This window comes from Thalassophryne amazonica, chromosome 6 (genome assembly GCF_902500255.1).
Source record: "Thalassophryne amazonica chromosome 6, fThaAma1.1, whole genome shotgun sequence".
NCBI classification, from domain to species: Eukaryota; Metazoa; Chordata; class Actinopteri; order Batrachoidiformes; family Batrachoididae; genus Thalassophryne; species Thalassophryne amazonica.
In genome coordinates, this window is record NC_047108.1 from 41342550 (window position 1) to 41368694 (window position 26145).

Sequence of the window (26145 nt, forward strand, 5' to 3'; positions counted from 1 at the left end):
TAAGAACCAACGGGTCAGTTGTCAGCTTGGACACTGGGGTGGTATCTTTCTTGCTTGTCTAATTTGTTTCCCAGTACGTGTGTCCTTTATGGACTAGTTGGACGGTGCCCTGTGTGCTTGCATCCTTGTGCAAGGTGCTCTTGGGTGCCCTGCTTACATCAGCTTACATCAGGGCACCCAAGGGTGGTACAAGGCTGCTGAAGTTCGTGCATGAGTTGATATGCTACTCTCAAAGCTTAAAAGGAGTGTAGAGTTGACCGTAGAGATTCACAGCTGGATTGTTGGAGACCCCGATTAGGATAATGTACTTTGTTGCAAGTAGAATGGGGGTGCTGACATCTTCCTGACTATACTGCTGGTCCAGGGGTGGTTGCTGTTTGAGAGCTGCAAGGGGTGTTTAACGTGACTTTACCATTGCTATCCTGTTGAAGATATGCCCATGTCTTCTCATTACTCCTCTCTTTCTGGTCTTTTGTCATTTGAACCAGTAATCGGAGAAACAACAGGAAAAACAAGTGGGACATGGTTAGGAAGAGGTGCGTATGAGAGATGGAAAGGGGAACAGGGATAGAAAAGAGAGAGGAGCAGTGCATGTGATGTGCCAGTTCTGGTAGCTGATTGCAGGGTGCTGGGACCTGACCGAGTCAACCCCTGGTCCAGTTTGGTTGCTGTGAAGGAGCTGCAAGAAGCAGCCAAAGCGAAAGAACCCTCAATGTAGTTTAATCCATTGTCAACCCCTCAAAAAGTCCTCTCACGATTCTCACACGTTATGAGTTGTGGGGACTACAGTAAGAGGGCTTTGTGATATCCGCGATGGCTCTGGGAGTGTGTGGGACTGTGTGGCAAGGACACTTGTCACCTTGCCAATTTTGAACTGTTCAAAATCCAGGTGCGACGTGTGCAACGCCCTGTGAGTCAAGAGAGGGAAAAGCACCACCCATCGAACATTGTGCAAAAACTAAGGGGTTTCCCTTACAAGTGCCGTTCACACCCTGTCACAGCCCAGTGAGATAACACCCTTACTGGCAGGAGACAGGAGAAGGAATGAGACGATTTACAGGAAGTATGTGAAAGGGGAATTTGTGTAGATTATGTAGATAGGCAAAAAAAACATTGAAACAATGAGGACTGAGCGATCAGCTTTTTTTCTTCCTCACTGGAGCATAATAAGGTTTCTTTCTACACAGAAATGGAACTTTCCCCCTATGATCTTTGTTGTTTTCAAAAAGTGTTCTGTTGTCATTTGAAAAACATTAAGCTGTGTTGGTGATTTGGTAATACAGATAGTTCAGGGTGTATCCACAAGAGGGCAGTGTTAAGTCAGAGTGATGTATTAAGGAAGTGACCTCCAGCGTTGACCTGTTTGGTTCCCTGGAAGCTCTCTGCCATGTCACATAGGTTGTGCCTACGTCTGTATATAATGTGTTGGATTGTGCAGTTTTCCATATAAAAGCTGGTCATTAGCAAGTGTTGCGTGCTTTCTTTCACGTAGTAAAGTTACCACATGTTCCATAAACATGGCACAGTTTCAACAAATATCTGCATACACATGAACCCACTGAAAACGCTGTAGTACATATGCCAGGCCTGTATGTGGCATTGTAATGGTCCCACAAAAAAGGGAGAAGAAGATGTGGAGCATGCGTATAAGCTTGATGGTGAACACGAATGCTAAAGAGCAAAAGCTGAGATGTTGGTGGACCGATGACGAAGTTGAACTTCTGCTTCGAGTCACACAGGATTAAAAGTTGACTAAGCTACAAGACATGACTTTTGCTGTTGGTTGTAGCAGAAGAGGAGCAGAAGATGTTGCTGTAGTTGTCCCAATACGCTCAGTAGCTTCTGTAGCATGAACACAAGTCTGTACTCTGCTCTTGTTGTTGTTACTATGTGACGTCTCACATCTGAAGCAGAGGTTAGAGAGGTGAGTGACACCAAAATCACTCACATTGAGCTGTACAATCAAGATATATATGAAACAGTTTCTACAGATTTCGAATGGTGACCATTTGGAAAAATGCCCAACAGTTTAAATTTTCATGTGGCTGGAGTCTTTTTCAGAAAAGCTGGATCAGATAAATATTTGGTGCTTATAACATAAAATGAAAGTCTCTCACTAATCCACACTGTCCACTGATTAGAGTTTAAGATAAAAATGCACAACTCCAGTCAGAAACAAAGCTTTTTAGGTTTCGTGTCAGGATTTCCCCTGGACTCTGGTTTTTACTCTGTTTTACCAGTGTCATGTGTTTGTTTCTCCACCAGATGGCGCCCTCAGTTTTGTTTTCACACAAGGATCAGATGAGTGACTGATTATTGATAGACTATTTAAACCCTGACTTTTTGTTCATGAACTGCCAGAGACTTGTCATTTGTTTGTCGCCTTGCTTTCGTCATTTTACCTCGCCAGCTTTCAGAGCCTCGTTCCATGATCCAGATAGATACTAGGAGGACCAAACCTGATCACCGCCAAGTAACCCTGACTGTGTTTTCCAGCTGTGTGCTCAAGACGCCGAAGCTTCCCGCAGCTTATGCTCAGGTAATGCGGCCTCCCCCTCTAATTCCCATATTAAAGCAAACTGTCTTTTCCTGGTGTTCCAGATGATTCCAGGACGGCTCCCAAGTGGACCTGGATCCTGGTTTTGACTACCTGCACAGCTACGTCATATTGGGAACTCCTTGGCTCTCGGTGTAGAGCGCATCTCGACTACACGCCAGTTAAGTTCCCCTCATCTCAGTGAGATCCCTTTCTCACTTGTTCCTGTTTGTGACTGTGCTATGATAAAGAACTGTGCCAAGAACTCTCCCTAAGAACTGCATGAACTCTGATATCAAACTACTGGGAACCCAGCTGTATCAAGTCCTGCTTAATTGGAACTGCGTTACAACACAGCACTTGACCTCTGACCTTTGGGTACAACTTATAAACTATGAACAATTACTGAACAATGAACTTTATTTCCTGCCCCCCTGAAGCAATCTGTGTTAAGCCTGTGCTGAACTGTGACTGTTTTTGAGGACAGCGCTACGAGTGGTTTTCACTTACCCTGTGTGTCTTCTTTCTTAGTTCCTGGTTGCTGAGGTGAGTGTTCCACCTGGCCCTGGTCATAGAATCCTTAGTTGACATTATTCCTTCAAGACTGGCCTGGGAAACTGAAGCTCCCTTATTTCACCGCCAGGAGGCAGGCCACTCTTTATACTGTAGGCATCCCAGCACAGCATTTCATTTATTTATTATAAATAAATATATATTTTCCTTTTGAACTCCTCTCCGTGTCCAGCTCCCTGCGTGTGGGTCCATAGTCTGAAATGATTTGGTTCCACCCAAACCCCTAACCGTAACATTTTGTCCTACAAGCACATAAAAGTCATCTAGGTTTATGTTTAGTTTTCACTTACTGAAACAACTAGAACTGTAATTTTTAAAATTAAGAATTTAAATCATTTAATTGTTTCTTTTATCAACTGTTTCATTCATAATGGCTGTATTTTTAATAATTAATAATAATTGAATTGCTTATTTAGTTAAATGTCAAAATAAGACTTGAATTTTTAAATTGTTGATTATAATCAAGTCTGAGTCATTCATTCATTTTCTATACCCAGTTACTAATTAAGGGTCACCGGAGTGGAGCTTATCCCAGCAGTCATAGGATGTGAGGCAGGGTACACTCTGGACAGGATGCCAGTCTTTGCATGGCAAATCAGGCTGAATTGTGTGCAGAATGTGAGATGATATTGATTTAATTGTGCTACAGCATTCAGTTTGGATGATCACTTTGGTAGATCAATTTGGACATCTTCACTCAAGCTTGTCTTTTGTTTTCTGCCAGTGTATTTGAAAATGAAAACAACCACTTGTGTGCCTTTTTGTATACGTACCACATTGGGACTGAGGTGAAATAGAATGTCAGCAGTTTTTCTTTCAAAGCCTAAAGCTGGAAGGTTTATAATTTACAGTCAGGTGCACAGGCAGTTGGCCAATGACAATTTTTTATAATTCTTCTTTAGTACACCACCACAATGTGCTGAACTAAAACAGTAAAGATGTAATTGCAGTGTGGACTGTTGGCTTTACAGTAGTGTTCAGAATAATAGTAGTGCTATGTGACTAAAACGATTAATCCAGGTTTTGAGTATATTTCTTACTGTTACATGGGAAACAAGGTACCAGTAGATTCAGTAGATTCTCACAAATCCAACAAGACCAAGCATTAATGATATGCACACTCTTAAGGCTATGAAATTGGGCTATTAGTAAAAAAAAAAAAAAGTAGAAAAGGGGGTGTTCACAATAATAGTAGCATCTGCTGTTGATGCTACAAACTCAAAACTGTTATGTTCAAACTGCTTTTTTTTTTAGCAATCCTGTGAATCACTAAACTAGTATTTAGTTGTATAACCACAGTTTTTCATGATTTCTTCACATCTGCGAGGCATTAATTTTGTTGGTTTGGAACCAAGATTTTGCACTAGTGTGCTTGGGGTCATTGACTTGTTGAAACACCCATTTCAAGGGCATGTCCTCTTCAGCATAAGGCAACATGACCTCTTCAAGTATTTGACATATCCAAACTGATCCATGATACCTGGTATGTGATATATAGGCCCAACACCATAGTAGGAGAAACATGCCCATATCATGATGCTTGCACTACCATGCTTCACTGTCTTCACTGTGAACTGTGGCTTGAATTCAGAGTTTGGGGGTCGTCTCACAAACTGTCTGCGGCCCTTGGACCCAAAAAGAACAATTTTACTCTCATCAGTCCACAAAATATTCCTCCATTTCTCTTTAGGCCAGTTGATGTGTTCTTTGGCAAATTGTAACCTCTTCTGCACGTCTTTTATTTAACAGAGGGACTTTGCGGGGGATTCTTGCAAATAAATTAGCTTCACACAAGCGTCTTCTAACTGTCACAGCACTTACAGGTAACTCGAGACTGTCTTTGATCATCCTGGAGCTGATCAGTGGGTGAGCCTTTGCCATTCTGGTTATTCTTCTATCCATTTTGATGGTGGTTTTCCATTTTCTTCCACGCGTCTCTGGTTTTTTGTCCATTTTAAAGCACTGGAGATCATTGTAGATTAACAGCCTATAATTTTTTGCACCTGTGTATAAGTTTTCCCCTCTCCAGTCAACTTTTTAATCAAACTATGCTGTTCTTCTGAACAATGTCTTGAACGTCCCATTTTCCTCAGGCTTTCAAAGAGAAAAGCATGTTCAACAGGTGCTGGCTTCATCCTTAAATAGGGGACACCTGATTCACACCTGTTTGTTCCACAAAATTGACGAACTCACTGACTGAATGCCACACTACTATTATTGTGAACACCCCCTTTTCTACTTTTTTTTTACTAAGAGCCCAATTTCATAGCCTTAAGAGTGTGCATATCATGAATGCTTGGTCTTGTTGGATTTGTGAGAATCTACTGAATCTACTGGTACCTTGTTTCCCATGTAACCATAAGAAATATACTCAAAACCTGGATTAATCTTTTTAGTCACATAGCACTACTATTATTCTGAACACTACTATAATTCAAGGAGTTCAAAGAAAATGTCACACTAATCATCTAGGAATTGCATCAATTTACTGTTATTGCTGTTGTCATTATTTCTCTTATGAAAAAGTTTGTTTTTTATTGTTTGATGACATGAAAACATAAATAACGCCAAAGGTGTTGTGGACTTTTCATAGCCAGTTAAATAGGGTTTCCTTTTAGACTTTGCGCTCAGGTTATAAGAGGTGTCAAATCCAGCTTCAGAAAGTAAAAGTCCAGCCACTTATTTGTTCCGTCTTCCCAATAAACCAGCTGATTGGAATTAGTTCAGCTCTTCAGGCAGGTGGATGAGCTAATTATTGAGATCACCTGTTTTAGGTGCACAGGTAGAAGCAACACATGGGAGGGTTTTTACTTTCTCAAGCTGGATTTGACACCTCTGCAGATTATCTTCAGAAGATTGAAATGATCCTAATTGCTGTTTGCGCAACTTACATAAACAAGTGTATGCCACCTCCAGATACTTGTAAGTGTCAACACAGGGGTCTTCAAACACAGTGTTACTGGCTTTAATGGTACAGCTGGTTTTCCCATTACAGCTGTGGACACACAGTAACATAACACAAAAGGTTATAGTGAATGGCATGTTAAAAATATTTATCCAACACATGATTCTGGTTATAGTTGTGGTCAGAGGTTTACATACACCCATCATGAACATGAATGTCCTGGTAATTTTGAGCTTTAAATGATGTCTTTGAACTGTTGTTTTTCCAGGGTGGAATGATTGTACTGCATACATAACTAACGACTTTAAAAACAAGAATTGGACACACAAGTTTGAATTTATTATGGATCCTCTCTCATCCACATAGGGTCAGAAATATACATACGGGTTAAAATAAATACATTCACTTAAATCTTTTAATAAGTCGTACTGTAGGTCATGTCTTACTGCAACAAGGCCAAGGCCTAGTTATGCCTCATTCGTGATCATGATTGACTACAACTGGTATTTACCTTTTTCCAACATAAAAAGGATGTTTGACAGCACTCATTGGACTGACCAATACTCAGAACAAATGGGAAAGTCCAAGGAACTCTGAAGATGTACGAAGGAGAACTGTAAATTTAAACAAATTGGGAAGGTCTCTGAGCCATTTCTGCAGATTAGATCATCCATTCAAACAACTGCACATAAGCACAAGTTAGTCAGATGTGACACCACTTTACCAAGGTCTGGAAGAACACCCAAAGTGTCACCATCAGATGAGATGAAATTGGTTAGGATGTTCAGAACAACCCAGGAACCACCATGGCCCAGGTCTGCCATGAACTGTAAACTGCTGGAACTGTTGTGTGTTGGGGGGGGGGTTTGGCTGGACAAGGTTGGGTTGTTTTGTGTCTATTTTCCTTCCCAGGTGATTTGGGGCTGTTCTCTGAGGAAAATGTGCTGCAGAAGAGTCTCTCTCCTCTGTTACGATGATTGGCTGCACCTGTTGCATTCTCGTGCGGCTCTCTATCAGGACAATCCACGACACCTGTGATGTTCACGTGCAGATCTGAGGACTTCCAGCTGGTACCAATGTAGTGATGAAGAACTACATTTAAACCAGCAGTGAGTTGGATAAGATTGCCGGAGAATACGACCTTGTGACGACCGTGTGGGGACGCTGAGGGCCGTTTCAGAGTCTGACGTCACGCCTGTGAAGGAGGACGAGGGTGAGAGACAACTTGGAAGGGTCAGAACAGCCATATTGCCCCGGTCAAACGAGCATCAGGAGACAGCATCATAATATAGCTCCAGGTGTTTTATGGACATTTTTGTGGGATATAAATGGGAGTTTTTGTGAACCAGTTTTTGTGTGTAGCACTTGAGGTAGTTCTGGTTGGGTGAACAGGCTGGCTGGTCGGAGTTCGTTTGGACTCAGGTAAGCGTGTGTTTTTTTTAATTGTTTATAGTTATTTAATTTTTGTTAGTGGAATGGGTCATTTTATTTTGTTGGTTTTTATTTCCCTGTCCCCTAACCCCAGCCTCACACACTCCTGGCCGTTCGTCTTTGGTGTTGTGGGGTGGTGCAGGTTGGTTGCTGGGTATTCCCATGAGGACCTCTGCACCTGGGGGGGTCCAGGGCTCTTTTCTTAGATTTAGTTGTTTCCCGGTTCCTCTCCAGCCTCAGCATGCCTCTGACCGTTTGCCATTGGCATTGCTGAGGTGTCGGGCAGTTGGGGATATACTCCCGTCGGAGCGGTGGGGCCGATCAGTGCCGTACGCCTTTTCCGCTGCCCACCCCTCCCAGGCTGGAGTATAGTCGGGGTGTCGACACCGGCCATCTTGCCGGTTTTCCCCTGCCCTTGGGGGTGGAGCTGGGTTGCATTTTTCCTATTGGCTTCTCCGGCTTAGTAGTCCTGTGCCGATTGCCACGACGTGTTTCCCGACGGACCTGTAGGGTCTTTCGGGGTGCTGGGGAGGTCAATGGGGCTTTCTGTAGTTTTTGTTTGCTCCTGGGGTGGTTTTTGGAAACCCCTGGGGGTTTGGGGTTTTTGTTTCCTCCTGTTTCCCCCCGGGGTTTGATGGGACGGTACTCTGGGGGACGTTAAGGCTCCCGTGTATGCCTGGGGATTCCTGGATGGCTCCTGCTGTGGTCGTTGCTCCTGGGGTTGACGATGAGGTCCCCTGGGGGAAGTCGGGCTCCACATGTTAGGGGAGGGCGTTGTTTGTTTTTTCCTTTTACCTGTGTTCTAGTGTGTTGGGGGGGGTTTTTGTTTTTTTTGGGTTTGTGTGTTTTTTGTTCCTCCCCGGGGTTTGATGGGACGGTCCTCTGGGGGGGTGTTGGGTTGGGTATTGTGTTTTTCTTTTGTGTTTACACCAGTGTGCTTCCCTGGGGTATGTTTGTGGTACTCTCTGGGGGGGATGCTGGGGGCCTTTTTTTTTGTGTGTTCTGTTTTTGTGTTTGGGGTTGTTTCGGGAAGTTTTTTTTTGTTTTGATGCCGGCCAGCCTTTCTACCGCATCTCCCGGCTGCCTGCTGTGATCTCTGCCCTCCTCCTGCTTTGGCCTTTGATGTGTGGGGTTGTTTTTGGGTCTGGTTTGTGCGGTCGCCGGTCGCCGTTGACGGGGGGGTACTGTTGTGTGTTGGGGGGGGTTTTGGCTGGACAAGGTTGGGTTGTTTTGTGTTTATTTTCCTTCCCAGATGATTTGGGGCTGTTCTCTGAGGAAAATGTGCTGCAGAAGAGTCTCTCTCCTCTGTTACGATGATTGGCTGCACCTGTTGCATTCTCGTGCGGCTCTCTATCAGGACAATCCACGACACCTGTGATGTTCACGTGCAGATCTGAGGACTTCCAGCTGGTACCAATGTAGTGATGAAGAACTACATTTAAACCAGCAGTGAGTTGGATAAGATTGCTGGAGAATACGACCTTGGGACGACCGTGTGGGGACGCTGAGGGCCGTTTCAGAGTCTGACATCGCGCTTGTGAAGGAGGACGAGGGTGAGAGACAAACATTGTCAGCACACGGCAGAGGTGAATATTCTGAAAAGTTTATCCGTGAATGTAAATTGGTGTCTTATACGCAGCTATAAGTAATTATTGGTGGAAAGTGTTTGGCGTGCTCCTCACGGCAGTGGTGTGCGGATTAATGATCCTCCACTAGCTGTGAGCAGCAGCCTCCTTGAATTAAGTTGGAATTCAGACCTAAACGTGTAGCTGATAAGTTTGCCTCCAAACAATATTTCGTAGTAATAAGTGTTGAATAATCTCATCTCTGTTCCTCCTTCGCAGAGTACAGTTCTGGGAAAAAAAGTCACCTGGGGGGGTGTCGGCGGAACTCCTGAGTCCTGAACGTTTGGACTCTGACTGTTGAGACGCTGAGAGAGCGTGCCGCCTTTTCACCTCACCAGAACTTTAATTAATTAGTATTTTATGTATAGCACAAAGGGAGAAAAATAAATGTGTTTTCTTTTTGGAACTGCTTCTGATTATTTCATGCTGGGTTCAGTCAGATACTGGACCGCTCCTCACTCCGCGTCTTATCCATAACAGGAACACCAGCACCACTGTCCACAGTGAAGCACGTTTTACATCTTCATGGACTAGAGGGTGCTGACCAAGAAAGAAGCCCCTGCTCCTAGATTCTTGCCTTCAAGCTATATGAAATTTGCAGCTGCCCACATGGACATGCCATACGCTTTCTGGAGAAAACTTTTATGGTCAGATGAGACAAAAATTGAGGTATATGGGTGCAATGACAACGGGTTATGTTTGGAGGAGTAAAGATGAGGCTTTCAAACCTAAGATCATTTGCCAGCTGTCAAGAATGGTGGTGGTAGCATCATGCTCTGGAGCTGTTCTTGCTGCCAGTGATACTGTTTCATTGCACAAAGTGGATGGAAAAATTCTTCAATGTGACCTCAAATAAACAACTAGATGGTTGAAACTTGGCCATAGTTGAGTGTTTCAACAGGACAATGATCCCAAACACATCAAAACTGGTTGTGGGTTGTATGAAGAAGGCTAACACTAAGCTTCTCGAATGGCCTTCCTAAAACCCCGACCTCAACCCCATAGCATTCATGCTCATGATGAGTGTATGTAAACTTCAGACCACAACTGTATACCACTCTGATCTTGATATTAAAATTGTACCTTTCAGCAACTTTGCTTGTAGGTGTCGAGCAGTAGACGTTTTGCACCTGAGAAGTCGCTCGCTTGTAAGAACACGTGGTGTGGTCACGTCTCCCGTAATCAGCACCATAGACATGCAGAACCTGGCCAGCAGCTGAAGCAAAGATGAGGGTAAAAATGGACTTAGTGCTGATTGGAGAAGCAGGCAGTCATAAGAGTCAGTAAAATATTAAAATTAGTGTCAGAGGGTCTGAGAAAACTAGATCTTACCACACTCCAGATGTGCGTAGGAATGCTCACATGTAACAAGGTGAACTGTGAAATCACAAGAATCATATTAGACATCGTACATGTGTAAACCTACAGCAAGTGCAGCTTTGTTTCAGTATTAAGCCCCTATCAGACGCGTATGTTAATTTGTCTCCCATCTTTATCATTTTTAAAATCTTTAAATAAAGAGGAGGGGCAGTAGCAGTCAGCCTGCAAAGAAAATCACTTTGGCTCCTTTTATCTGTGACTTTAAGTCAATACTCACAGGTGAAGTTTGGAATGTAGACTGTCCATTAAACTGTGATGCCTCCATCCAGCTCAGGCGTGTTTCGGTGAAGGTAGTCCGAATCAACACCCAGATCATTGCAACATTCCAGTCACCATACTAAACGTTTTCACTGCAGTGACTTGCTCCTGACCCAGATGTAGCGATACACCATTTTGACTGTGATTAGTACCATGTCCTCAGATTAGGAGGTGTTGATTTTCACCCTGACTGGAACATACTCCATCACAGCCTGTCCTACTGAGCACTGGGTGCTGTTCTTTTAAAAAAGAACATCATTTGCAAATCATTGTCCAATCCTGATGCCACCATGACTGTGTATCAAAGGCATTCAGTTACTGCTTTAGGTCACTGGATAGTTAGTCACTGTATCCATCCATGGATTCTGTAAAGATCACCACATTGCCCGCAAAGCAGTGCTCAGCAAACTTTTCCTTTCAGACAAAGGAACGTAGTATAAATTTGGAGGAATGTCGTGGTTTGATTCTTCTTAGGCTGACGGTCTCTAGATCACAGATGGTGAATCATCTGATCATAGATTGCCTACTTTCTCAGCTCCCAACAGAGCCTGAAATTAACATCAAGCTGTGCATTATGACTCCTCTGGATGATGTTCACAGTGGCCGCAGTTGTTAAATATTGCCTTCTGTGGACATTGGCAGCACACCAGCACGTGTCACTGTCTGATCATGGAACAACCACATTCCACATGGCTCATCAGATTTGTCCATGTCAATTAGAATGCCAACGGTAATCATGAAATCATATATTCTGACATTAAAAACAAAAAAGTTGTTTGTGGCAGCTGCAGCCCTGTAATAACTCTGTCAAATCATTTCATCCAGACCACATGAAATGAGTGAATGGCCTACATTGTCCACCTGTGTGGACGCTGTCTTTGCAAGTGACTGGAGCCTTCAAAAATCCTTTTCAAACAGCACTAACACCATCTCTACCAAAGGTATGGTTGCATTTATTTACACTTGAAAATGTACGCGCTGTAAAACTTCTTTGACTCTTGAGCTCAACAAATCCTGTGTTGAACCTTTTTCCAAATTTTTCCTGCTTTTATGCTACTTTTATGTTAAATTAGAAATTACAGACTGTAGTTAAAGGCAAATTTCCAAAAATTATTTAATCAATTTTAAAGGTTTTGCCTTGACATGAACATAAGCCTCTTCTCGATGTAAAAGAAACAAATTTTGGTGTTTGTTCCAGATGCACGAGGCAAAATAGTTAATCAACACTTTCATGTTACATTTCCTTTGGAATCAAAGATTTCTGTTATTTAAACCATTTCTGGCATATTTAACAGCTAGAGCCTATCCCACCAGTTGTAGGGCATGAGTTGAGGTAAACTCTGGACAGCCTGTCACAGGCCGCATACTGACAGACAAACTCATTCACACTCACAGGTTCTTATAAATCTTAAAGTGGGCAATTCACCTAACAAGGTCTTTCAAAGTGGGAGGAAGCCGGAGCACCCAGAAAGAAACCTATGTGACCACGGGGAGAACATGCAAACTCCACACAGAAAGGACCAGGTGGGAAGCGATCCCATGACTTTCTTGCTGTGTGGCAGCAGTGCTGACTCGCAAGCCACTAAGCCGCTGTCTTCAGTTCATATTTACCAGATTATTTCCACCAACAGTTAAGTTCTCATTGTTTGTCTTTTGCCCATTAATTTTTTTTTCTGCTGTTTTAGTCTGCAGCCGGCAGCACTTAGTGGTTAACACTGTTGCCTCACAGCAAGTAGGTCATGGGGATGTAAAAGGCATCAAAAGGACGCAGTTAATGAAGGTACTTGCATTCAATGGCAAAGCATAACGAAACAGTCACTGGATAAAACAGTAGTTTTATCCAGTGGCAAGGACTCCAAGACAATTTCTTTTGGAAACCAGTTTATATCAACCCTGGGTCAACCTAAAGTACGTTTTATCAGTTTGTTCTGTTTTGATGCTGTGCAAGGACATTGTCTGAAGAGTCTTTTTTTTTTTTACTGAATAACACTTTAATATCTAATTTTGCAAACGTTAATAGCAACACAGTGTGTGTGTGTGTGTGTGTGTGTGTGTGTGTGTGTGTGCGTGTAAATAATTACAACATGCACATCATGCATGTTGACTGTGATACAGGAATGTGACTGACTTGCTGCTAAGCAGTTGTAGTTGGTCTGCAGATATTTGTAAGTGCCAACGCAGGGATCCGATGTTTGGATTTCACCCATGCCAATGTCACACATTTTCTTGCCATTACACCTGCAAGAGAAACAGAACACAATATTTTCAGGACAAACAAAAATACAGCCCACTACTGTTGTGGTGAGAACCAATGTCAGAAACTGTAGTTTCCTTCAGGCACAGACATAATCTACCTCTGTTAGTTGTTCTTTTATCTACTGATGAGTAATTTTGTCAGCGTTGGGACCAAAACTGTTTATGTTGTATGTATAAATTAACTAATTTACACAAGTAATTCCAAACATATTTTTGTTTAGGTGACCTCTTGGAAACTGGTTTGATAAAGGTTGAACCAGAAATGTAAAAAAATAAGCAAGTGTCCTATGGTTTTAAGCTATGCCCAAAGAAATGCCAGTGTTATGTGTCGGACGCAGCTCGGAGAACCGACCAGCGTTTGAAGGACCCAGTATGAAATAAGCAGAGCACGGTACAAAGGCTAACTGAATTTAATACATAACAGTGATGTGATACAAAACAACAAAAGAGTGTGCGGTCTGGCGTGGTGGTGATACGGTGCGCTCCCAGCAGCGCTAACGGTCCGGAGCCAGAAGCCGTTAGGACCCAAGGACCCCGCCGACACCCCCCAGGTGGCCGCAACAAACCGAGTCTGTGAAAGAAGGAACCATTATGTGAGTCCACACTCTACACACAGAGAGACCACTCAAAGGTGTACATAAACAGCAAACACTTCCTGGCTTAATTACTAATCAGCTTCCCAACCTGCAGGCATGGAACATCCAGTTCACAAAACTCCACTGCAGTGGAAGCCGATACATGACTAACGTACAGCTCAATATAATAAGGTGTGAGGGACACCACATTTACTGACTGTATAAACGTTAGTCACAAAATCTAACGTACCTCAGGAAGTGTGCTGACGAGCGTGAGACCTCACCCCCTCCTCTTTCACAGACCGTGCATCAAACCCTGGACGTTCTCTGCATCCACTGATGATGAGATGGCTCCCGAGACGACGATCTCACCCGTCTGGTCACAAGGTCGAGTCTCTGGCAAATACACACTGTACACTCCAGTCTTAAATGCCACCATGTTCCAATCCATATAGATGCACCACAGCTGTGAGTCCTGACGAGCCGCAGGTGATCAGGGTGAGGTCCTGATAACCTCAGCAACACAGCCACTCAGTCCCAAATGCAAGCCACCTGGAAGGAAAAACAAAAGACAGAAACAAAAAGGCAGCCAGGCCCCCCAGCCATACAACAGCCAGCTCTTCCAGAAAAAGGCGAAGGTTCTGGGACACATGGTCAGCACCCATAGGGTTCCACTTGATCCAGACAACATGGGTGGCAGCTGTTGCAGATTGGCAGCACTTGGCACTTAAAGGCATGTCTGTCCATTCCTTGGCTTTGTGGGGTATTATAGGTGTTTCTTAAGGGACTTTGCAATCTGGGCTCCAAGGAGGCACTGGCCACAGGCAACGCTCACCCCCTATCCACTGGACTGACCAGTGTGAAACAGTCTTCCAGCAGCTCAAGCAAGAGCTTCTCTGAGACCACATACGAGGTCTGTGAGAAAAGTATCGTACCTTTTTATTTTTTTCAAAAACTATATGGATTTGATTCATATGTTTTTACGTCAGCCAAGCTTGAACCTTCGTGCGCATGCGTGAGTTTTTCCACGCCTGTCGGTTGCGTCATTCGCCTGTGGGCAGGCTTTGAGTGAGCACTGGTCCACTGGAGCCTATCTCGGCTTTCAATGCTTACCAGCCCAGTGAGTATAAGAGAAATTGTGGAGAGCTGGGATGTCCCAACTTGTCCCCTGGCACTCCGAAACGGAGGTGTTCCTTTGTCTCACTCGATCAGCGAATCGGTCCTGATGCGCGAAGCCTCCGTGTGGCTTTCCATGACAAAATCTCTTGTTAAAAGTGAAATCTGCTGGAAAATGGCTGATGTCCAGCTCTTGTGATAACCAGAGAAATTGCTCACGACGGTCCCAGCTCCACACAGCGATCCGTTTAGAAATGATGTGGTGTTTTCTGCCTCTCGATGGCGGCTCGGAGCGCGGCATGCCATGCGCTATTGTGGGGCGTCCTTAAAGCTAGTAGTAGTAACACTCCTTATTCTCTGTGAAGCCCGTAAAATTTTCACCGAAAGCCAGATACATTTTTCGAATGGTTTCCAGCTGCTTGTCTCTAACAGTTTCTGAAAAAATTCTGATGGAAAAAAAGCCCAAATCATTCCGCCATTTCCTGACAATGAAAATCCGACAAGGGGGCTGGACCACTCCTCCCACAAGGCATGCTCACAGGCGAATGACGCAACCGACAGGCGTGGAAAAACTCACGCATGCGCACGAAGGTTCAAGCTTTGCTGACGTAAAAACATATGAATCAAATCCATATAGTTTTTGAAAAAAATAAAAGGTACGATACTTTTCTCACAGACCTCGTATTAGCATGTGCTGACTACAGACTTCCACTTATTGTTTACACTGATGCCAACAACTGTGGGCTTGGTGCTGTCCTTGCCCAACAACAAGATGGCGTTAATGTGTCATTGTATATGCAAGCAAAATCCTTCACCTGCCTGAACCTAATGATGCCAACAGTTCATTCAAGCTAGAATTCCTTGCTATTGTAGTCTAGAGACATACATATCTTTTTGTGGTAAGAGTGTTCCAATTTGAACACCAGATGTTTTGCTCATGAGACCAACACTCTTACCAGCTGAGCCAAAGGGCATAGGGGTCTTTATTCCATTAATATGTTTTTCTCAAGTAAAGCTGCTGTTCGCGGTTTAATAAAAATAGCAAACAAGGAAGGGGAAAGTGGGCATCCATGTCTAGTACCCCTCTGCAATTTAAACATCGGAGACATCAGCTCATTGGTATAGACCAGGGGTAGGCAACAAGGGCCAAGACGATGCAGGTTTTCCTTGGAACCAGACACCTCAGCAGGTGGCTTTAGCTTCTTCCTTTAATTTAAACACCTGCTCATCAGTGAAATTCCCCGCTGCAGTGATCAGCAATATCATGGCCCTTTCTGGCACACTATTGCCTGCTCCTGGTATAGACCATGGCCATAGATGAGGTATATAAGCTTCTGATCCAGTGTATAAATGACTCACTAAACAATCTGCATGTGTTGTTTGTTGACCAACTGCCCTTAATAAAACCAGTTTGATCTGGATGGATTATACTGTAAATGAACTCTTTCAATTCTGGAAGCATGTCTTCCTAATAATTTTTAATCAGTGATAATAAGTAACAAGGGGCATGGCGAAGGTTTTTTTTTTTCTTTTCCAGTAAGAGTATGATTCAGACTCAATCTCAGCTTATACTCTAATATTCCTATATTAGATATGATATTACAATGTAGTCCTGATGCTTTGATATTTGGCAAGTTTTTAAGGGCACTAAGTAGCTCATGTTGTAAATCAAGACCATTAACGTGTTCTTCTGTGAGTAGTCAATTGTCAGCTGCATTGTAGCTCCACAAACACTCATTAAACAAAAGTGCATATATTGGTCATGCTTCTTTGCAGCGTGTTTTGATTTTTGACCACGCTGCTCCGTGAGATCCCCAGGAAGTTGGTGGACATCACAACCGCTCAACAAAAATATAAACGCAACACTTTTGGTTTTGCTCCCATTTTGTATGAGATGAACTCAAAGATCTAAAACTTTTTCCACATACACAGTATCACCATTTCCCTCAAATATTGTTCGCAAACCAGTCTAAATCTGTGATAGGGAGCACTTCTCCTTTGCTGAGATAATCCATCCCACCTCACAGGTGTGCCATATCAAGATGCTGATTAGACACCATGATTAGTGCACAGGTGTGCCTTAGACTGTCCACAATAAAAGGCCACTCTGAAAGGTGCAGTTTTGTTTCATTGGGGGGGGATACCAGTCAGTATCTGGTGTGACCACCATTTGCCTCATGCAGTGCAACACATCTCCTTTGCATCATCCGTGAAGCAAACACCTCTCCAACGTGCCAAACTCCAGCGAATGTGAGCATTTGCCCACTCAAGTCGGATACAACGACGAACTGAAGTCAGGTCGAGACCCCGATGAGGACGACGAGCATGCAGATGAGCTTCCCTGAGACGGTTTCTGACGGTTTGTGCAGAAATTCTTTGGTTATGCAAACCAATTGTTTCAGCAGCTGTCCGAGTGGCTGGTCTCAGACGATCTTGGAGGTGAACATGCTGGATGTGGAGGTCCTGGGCTGGTGTGATTACACGTGGTCTGCGGTTGTGAGGCTGGTTGGATGTACTGCCAAATTCTCTGAAACACCTTTGGAGACGGCTTATGGTAGAGACATGAACATTCAATACACGAGCAACAGCTCTGGTTGACATTCCTGCTGTCAGCATGCCAATTGCACGCTCCCTCAAATCTTGCGACATCTGTGGCATTGTGCTGTGTGATAAAACTGCACCTTTCAGAGTGGCCTTTTATTGTGGGCAGTCTAAGGCACACCTGTGCACTAATCATGGTGTCTAATCAGCATCTTGGTATGGCACACCTGTGAGGTGGGATGGATTATCTCAGCAAAGGAGAAGTGCTCACTATCACAGATTTAGACTGGTTTGTGAACAATATTTGAGGGAAATGGTGATATTGTGTATGTGGAAAAAGTTTTAGATCTTTGAGTTCATCTCATACAAAATGGGAGCAAAACCAAAAGTGTTGCGTTTATATTTTTGTTGAGTATACATATGTATAGAGAGGGGAAGAGTGTCTGACATCTTGCCAGTGAAAAGTGGTGTTCATCAAGGTTGTGACATAGACTAGGTGTTGGGTAGGGGTGTAGAGACCGGCAGCCAAGGCGCCCTTGTCAGTAAGGAAAAGTTCACTGACCTTCACTTCTGGGATGGTGAAATAACTTGTTTAATGTTTATTTTAACTCTATATCATATGTAATGATACAAAAATTCCAAAATAAAAATAAAATCTCCTGACATACCGTCCTTACATTACACTGGTAAACAACAACAATAACAACAAAAAAATTCTTGCATGGACTTTGAGAACTAATTTAGGGTAATTTTGGGGTGTCGAGTCCGAACTCAGATTTCTTTTTATTTGCAATCTGCAGGTTTCATATTGATGGATTACGCAAAAATTGCTCATTGACTCATCAGTTTGATGCCACTATTCATGCACAAAAGCAGCTTCAAAAGCATAGTTTTTAAACCAGGTTCACGAAATTTGAACAAGAGTGGAAATATTGTTTATGGCGCCGAAGAGGCGAGACTGCAGCTTTTGCTTCAATGATTGATACAAGAAATATGTTTTCATATCTCAAAAATGTGATGTGTTTGGCAAAAACTAACACCAGATTCAGATTCAGTGTCCAGAAATGACCCAAAATCCGTTGAAAAACTCCATGTAAGAAAAATCATGTTGACCAGTGTTATGGTTGAGCTTTAAAAGAAAAAAATAATTAAACTGAATTGGAAGTCTTTAACAAGTGCTCAGGTGGTTTCTTTAAACAGTTAATTTGACAATACAGTTCTTATTGATGCTCAGCTTTCAACTGAATTCACATCAGCTAACCCTCTTCCACATCTTGTGTCACAGCATTTATGTTCCACTAATTTGTCCTCATTAGAGTGAGTGAACTCTGGACTCCTGCAAGTGACTTTCTAAAATCTGTACCTGTTCTTGATGAAATCGACAACTCCTGTCAGAGAGCACTGAGTGTTAGTAAGCTGCTCTGCAGGTCTGTCCTCGCTGCAGGTTTGTCTGTCTTCACGTCCATAGAGAGCCGTCACCACGCTGATCACTCCACTCTCTGTCACACACCACACAGGGACAGCAAGATGTTTGAGACCAAGGGTAAAACTCTAACATCCAAAATAATTATTTTGCAGCAAGCTGAAGAGTATTATCGTCTTTCTGTTGTTGTTGTTGTTTTTTTTAGCATCACTGACTCAAAGTATTGCTGACTTACTCCTTCGACAGTGGTAAAGAAAAACTACCTTACCACTAGTAAGGTACCATACATGGATGACATCAAGCTGTACGCAAAAGTGAGCGAGACATTGGGCCTCATGTATCAATGTTGCGCACTTGTGGCGTAAATTTACGGCGTAAACTTGAAATACACCAAAGTCGCCGTGACATGTATCAAGCAGTGCGCACCTGCCCATTTCTGGCATACGCCTGACGTGATCTTGATAAATGTGGCGGGTGGAAACGATCGTAATTATAATAAACACGCCCATAAATATTCAGACTCTGCTTCAGACACACCCTCATTTTACGACATAGAAGTCGGGAAGACGGCAATGAAAAAGAACTCCACCAATCACGATGCGTGCCAATAGAGCGTCAAAAGCGGCCGTCGTATCAATTGTTTTGTAGTATATAATCAATAAAGTGTTACAGTGGTCCCTCATTAATCGCTGGAGTTACGTTCTAAAAAATAGCTCGAAATACGCGAAACCGCGACGTAGTCAGCGTTATTTTTTACAATTATTATAGACGTTTCAAAGCTGTAAAACCCCTCACTACACAGTTTATACACTTTCTCAATCAGGCATGAACATTTTCTCACTTTTCTCTCGTGTGTAAACACTCTCAAAGTTCAAACCTTAGTAGGAAAAAATAAAAAACGTTTTCCTATAAATAATTATGATGGCATTTAGAACTAACGAATTAATTTTAACGATCAACGAACGAGGTCGGACACATAAGAAATTATTAATAGTGACTGACCAGTATTTCACAGATCGGGCCTCTGTGTCCTGACACTGCGCCTTTTCCCACTCACACCTGGCTGCAGGTGTTTGTTTCCGTGTGACAAACACAGTTATGAGTAGTTGTTGGCGCTCTTTTCTCTTCTGGGCAACAAGATTCTTATAAACAGATACGCAGAACACAGAACACTGTAAAAAAAAAAAAAAGGCAACAAAATTGGACTAAATACTCCGCGAGACTCAGAGGCCACGACAGGTGAACGGCGTTATAGCGAGGGACCACTGTATTCTCTTTTCACATGTCAATAATTCTTGACATGTGGATATTTGCTCGCTCAATTAATAAGACACGTCTAATCTGTCAGATTTCTTTATTTTTTAAATGTATTTCTGTATTTATTTTATTGTGACAACCGAATGGAGACGACAAAACCTGGCTGCAGCACGGGCGAATTAAGGGAATGACGAAACTACAGTTGTTATTATCAATTTCATTGTCTAAAACGATCACACCACATGAAGTTAAGCTCAGCACTGCTCTGGCTCCAGGCTCGAAGTCTGGAGAAAAAGGCGAGCAGCGCTTTCCTTCCTGTCAGCATTGTGACCACGGATCGTGCTCCATAACACTCCCGCAAAAGCGGGATTTGTATTGATTATTATGTAGTATAATCAGGAAAGTGTTATTTATGTAACATATACATTGATTTGTATAATGGCACTGTTTATCATGTTGATCATTTACATTTTTATGTGGATTCCAGCGCTGGTTCATTTTGGTGTATAATTTACGCCACCTCTCGACCTGGTGTATATTTTCAGCGCAGCGTACGCCAACGACCACATTGATAAATGCCAAGTAGCGCAGCCGTTTTGGCGTACACCCCATATACGCTCAAATATCGCTGTACGCAACGTTGATACATGAGGCCCATTGACTCAGTGATCCACCTCACCAGGATCTACAGGATCTACATTGAGAATATCGGGACGTCATTCGGATTGGATAAGTGTGGCCAAATGGTGGCAAACAGTAGGAAGGTAATCTGGACTGAGCGAATGGAGTTGCCAGAAGGCAGGATAGGCGACAGGACAGCTGCAAGTACCTGGGAATCACACAAGCCAGTGGGAACCATGATGAAGATGACAGAAGATCAAACACAGCCAAAAACCTCCAGAAGATAAGACAGGTGCTGAGAATCCAGCTCAATAGTGATATTTGAGAAGTGAAAATGAAGTTTGTAGGATTACAGAAAGTGTGCAAAAATTCTTTAAACAAAATTAGGCAGGTGCATAAATTTGGGCACCCAAAAAAATACATCAATATTTAGTAGATCCTCCTTTTGCAGAAATAACAGCCTATAAAACGCTTCCTATAGCTTCCAATGGGAGTCTGGATTCTAGTTGAAGATATTTTGGACCATTCATCTTTACAAAACATCTCCAGTTCAGTCAGGTTTATTGGTTTCTGAGCATGGACAGCCCGCTTAAAATCACACCACAGATTTTCAATAATATTCAGGTGTGGGGACTGAAATGGCCATTCCAGAATGTTGTACTTGTTCCTCTGCATGAATGCCTTAGTAGAGGGCGTTCAGGGTCATTGTCTTGTTGAAAGATCCAGCCCCGGTGCAAGTTCAACTTTGTCACTGACTCATGAACATTATTCTCAAGAATCTGCTGATATTGACTGGAATCCACGTGACTCTCAACTTTAACAAGATTCCCAGTACCTGCATTGGCCACACAGTCCCACAGCATGATGGAACCACCTCCAAATTTTACTGTAGGTAGCAAGTGTTTTTCTTGGAATGCTGTGTTCTTTTTCAGCCATGCATATCGCCCCTTGTTATGTCCAAATAACTCAGTTTGAGTTTCATCACTCCACAGCATTCCAAAATGAAGCTGGCTTGTCCAAATGTGCTTTAGCATACCTCAAGCGACTCTGTTTGTGGCGTGTACACAGAAAAGGCTTCCTCTGCATTACAGCATCATACATCTCTTTGTGCAAAGTGCACTGTATAGTTGACTGATGCACAGAGACACTATCTGCAGCAAGATCATGTTGTAGGTCTTTGGAGCAGGTCTGTGGGTTGGCTATGACTGTTCTCACCATCCTTTGTGTCAGCTTATCTGAGATTTTTCTTGGCCTGCCACTTCGGGCCTTAACTAGTACTGTGCCTACAGTTTTGCATTTCCTCACTATGTTCCTCACAGTGGAAACTGACAGCTGAAATCTCTGATAGCTTTTTGAATCCTTCCCCTAAACCATGATTTTGAACAATCTTTGTTTTCATGTCATTTGAGAGTTGTTTAGAGGCTCCCGTGTTGCCACTCATTAGAAGAGATGCAAGGAGGGGAAACATTTGCAAATGGCCTGCTTAAATACCCTTTCACATGATTTAATTCACCTGTTTAAGGAGGTCAAGGGTCAATGAGCTTACCAAACCAATTTTGTGTTCCAATAATTAGTGCTAAATGTATTCAAATCAGTAAAATGACAAGGGTGCCCAAATGCATGCACCTGCCCAATTTTGTTTAAATAATTATTGCACATTTCTGTAAATACTAGAAACTACATTTCACTTCTCAAATATCAGTGTGTTCGTCTGCTATACGATATATTTAACTGAAATTTCGGATCCAGACAACTAATGATTTATAAAGGAAAATGATGAAAATTATTAGCGGTGCCCAAACTTTTGCATACAACTGTAGACGCCACCGATGTCAAGACACGGAAACTCCTCACAAGGCATGGAAGTTTTCACCCAAAGTCCAGTACCCTGAGGCTCTATGAGCAATGCAAGGAGGGAAGGCAAAGAATAGTAAGTGTCGGAGCCACAATCCATGATGAGACGAGGAGCATCCATGAATACATCAGAAAGATGGTCCCCCGAGATCAGCTGCTATAAGAATGCCTCGGGCAGCTGAAGACAGACAGTGACAAGGAACAGGAGGAGGAGATATCATGGAAGATTACCATATCGACCACAGCTGCTGGCCAACCAACCAGACATAGTGGTGGTTGACTATGGCAGTTGTGGTCGATGTGGTAATCCCAGCTGACAACAACATCAGAAAGAAGGTGCACAAAAAATAAAGAAGTACCAAGGGCTGAAGGAGTAACTGGAGCAGATGTGGAAGGTAAAGTCCAAAGTGGTCCCAGTGGTAATAGTCGCACTAGGAGGTGTAACCCCCAAATTGGAAGAGTGGCTCCAGCAGATTTCAGGCACAACATCAGAGGTCTCTGTACAGAAGAGTGCAGTCCTACGAACAGCCAAGATACTGCGCAGAACCCTCTATATATATATATGTATAATACACACAAGAAGGATCCAACAGACATAAACTGGGGCAACTGTAAGTCTTAGAGCGACCATGAGCATGCATGAATGTTACTTGCACACCTTATTCCTCATCCAGTATTGCACGTACATTAGTAATATTTAGAAAAATAAAATACAAAATAAAATACAAATATTAGCTTTCTGAGAGACACCCAATAGGCCCAATATTTCAAAAATACAATAAAGATATTGGGCTGAAATTTTGTACAGTGTTTACTGGGAATAATAATGTTATTTTGCAAAAGTACGAAGCTAATTGGAGATGGTCATTCAGGATGCCTCTGATGATTTCACACGGACTGACCCTTATGTGATTCAAAGAGTTACCCTATCTGCATGTTCGGTGATTTGTGACGACTCACACTGTTTCCAATCCAAAACGATACAAATATACTAAAATAAATCACAGTGTTGGACATACCACAGCTTAGATGGTGCACAAAACTTTCCCCCCCACAGGTCGTTATCTTCTCTGAGGAGAAGTAAGAAAGAAAAATAATATCAAGCTTCATACAAAGTCATCCAAACAACAGTGAGAAAACATTTTCATATCACTGATATTTACTGTACCTGCAGTCACGAGTAAACATGTTGCTGCCAGCACTGAAAAACAAACAATACAGTTTTTAAAAAAAGTATCTCAAATTATAGCCCCTAGTAGGGGTGGGCAAACCAATCCCCGCGGGCCACATGTGACCCGTTTGCCTTTTTCATCCAGCCCGCCAAAGACTGGTACAGAATTGCTCAAATCAAATATCATAATTGTGACAACATTCATTTGACCTTTTCCTGTAATACCTGATCATTCCACCAGGTGGCGCATTACATACAGTGATGCATTGACTTGATTTTGCCAAGCCCGTGCTACTCTGTTATCACTCTGCTACTGTTGTGAACCCATCTGCAGCAATGAGTGGGCCAAAGAAAAGAAAAGTCGACAGTGAGTGCCGAGTGTTTAATAAGGAATGGACAACTAAATACTTTTTCACTGAAGTCCAGTCAAAGGCTGTATGTCTTATTTGTCAAGAAACCGTCACGGTTTTTAAGGAATACAACATCAGCTGTCACTTTTCCACCAAGCATGCTAATTATGCTAACAGTCAGTCAACGCAAGAAAGGACAGCTACTGCACAGCGGTTGGCAACTAGTTTGCAGACTCAGCAAAACACCTTTACCCGGCAAACTGCCATCCAAGAATCAAGCACGAAGGTAAGTTATTTACTGGCATTCAAATTACCAAAGACCAGTAAGCCTTTCTCCAAAGGAGAGTTTCTCAAAGAGTGCATGGCAGAGACAGCAGCTATTTTGTGTCCTGAGAGCAAGAACAAATTTGAAAAAATAAGCTTATCATGCAGGACAGTGACTCGCTGTGTTGAGCTAATTGACAAAGATTTAGCTAGCAAGCTAAACAAACAAACGGAGTCATTTACATTATATTCTTTGGCACTGGACGAAAGTAATGACATAAAGGACACCGCTCAGCTTTTAATTTTTATCAGAGGGATTAATGACAATTTTGACATAACGGAGGAGTTTTTGGCCATGGAATCCCTGAAGGGAAAAACGAGGGGAGAGGATTTGTATAACAGCGTGTCAGCGGCCATGGAAAGGCACAAGCTACCTTGGAGTAAGATCGCCAACGTTACCACAGATGGATTGCCAAATCTGACTGGAAAAAATGTCGGATTGAAGAATCCAGGACTGGGTGAAAGAGGACAACCCTGAGCAGGATGTAATTTTCTTACACTGCATAATCCACCAGGAAGCACTGTGTAAATCTGTATTGCAGCTTGACCACGTAGTGAAGCCAGTTGTAAAACTCGTACTTTACCACTCCAATGTCTGCTGGTTAAGTTTGGGGAAAGTGTGTCAACGAGTGTGGGAGCTCAAACAAGAGATTATCTCATTTTTGGAGCTACTTGAGAAAGCTGACGATTTTCCTGAGCTGAGTGACACAGATTGGCTTTGTGATTTAGCTTTTGCTGTGGACATACTGACATACATGAACGAGCTGAACGTGACACTACAAGGGAAAGACCAGTTTATGCATGAAATGTACACAAACGTCAGAGCCTTCAAAACCAAGCTCACCTTATTCTCAAAGCAAATGTCAAACAAGTGATTCGCTCATTTCCCCACACTGATTTTGGAAAAATTGACAAGTCACTTCAGCTGGTTTCATGTCCCTTCACACAAGATCCTGAAACAGTGCCAGAAGAGTTGCAGTTGGAACTGATTGATCTCCAGTGTGACACTGTCATGAAGGAGAAGTTCAACTCTGTTAAACTGGATGAGTTTTATGCTTCATTAAGTGGAGCCAAATTTCCAAACATCCAGAAGATGGCACAGAGGATGCTGGTGTTGTTTGGCTCTAAGTATGTGTGTGAACAGACTTTTAGTGTGATGAACACCAACAAAGCACCCCACAGATCCCAGTTGAGCGATGAACACCTCAGATCTGTTCTGAGAACTGCCACAATAAAACTGACACCGGACTTTGATGTACTGGCAAAAACGGGTGATCAACAACACTGTTCCCACTAAAAGTTAATGTAAGTAATAACACTGTCATGCCTTTTTTTATGTTTATGTTTGATATGTATGCATCTGGTGCTGACCCAGCCCGTGTGTCAAATTTTAAAGTCAATGTGGCCCCTGAGCCAAAAAGTTTGCCCACCCCTGCCCTAAAGCTTGTAAATTGTTCACAGCTGTCATAGATTTTATAGGGCCTACCTTCTAACAGACACAAAAACGAGTCATGTATTGGCTGCAAATCCATTTGGGATGTATCCAAGCACATATTGATAATTAACATTATACATTAGTCCAAACATAAAATCAACCAATCACTGTGACACGAGTCCATCCTTTTGAACTTAAGCACATCAGGCACACTGTGCTATGGTATCACATGCAAGTGAAGGGAATTCTAGTAAATTACCCACCCCAATGACAATGGACTTCCTGCCCCCCTAGACACCTCTTTCCCCCTGTTCATGGACTTCACCTCGGCATTCAACACCATCATCCCTGACATTATCCTTAAAAACTCTCCAACTTCTGTGTGCCAGCTCCCACCTGTCAATGGATCTCCAACTTCCTGACAGAACACAGCAAGTGAGGCTGGGGAGCATCACATCAAGCACACGGACAATCAGCACTGGAGCCCCTCATGGATGTGTGCTCTCCTCACTGC

General features: G+C 42.9%; 1 protein-coding gene across 1 annotated transcript; it reads right to left on the reverse strand.

Moving 5' to 3' along the window:
• Positions 1–229: 229 nt before the first annotated feature.
• LOC117511450 (L-rhamnose-binding lectin SML-like) lies at positions 230–23461 on the reverse strand. Its single transcript, XM_034171475.1, has 7 exons — positions 23371–23461; positions 18560–18695; positions 12837–12946; positions 10403–10447; positions 10154–10286; positions 5941–6104; positions 230–384 (listed from the first exon to the last, which is right to left on the reverse strand). The coding sequence occupies exons 1-7, from the start codon at positions 23459–23461 to the stop codon at positions 230–232; spliced, it is 834 nt and encodes a 277-aa protein (XP_034027366.1).
• Positions 23462–26145: the final 2684 nt, after the last annotated feature.

Coding starts and splice junctions, on each gene's coding strand:
- LOC117511450 (XM_034171475.1), bottom strand. CDS start 23,461: ATGAAGCTTGATATTATTTTTCTTTCTTACTTCTCCTCAGAGAAGATA. Junction 12,947..18,559: donor GTCGATTTCATCAAGAACAG/GTACAGATTTTA, acceptor TTTCTCTTGCAG/GTGTAATGGCAAGAAAATGT. Junction 385..5,940: donor TGAAGATAATCTGCAGAGGT/GTCAAATCCAGC, acceptor CACCCCTTGCAG/CTCTCAAACAGCAACCACCC.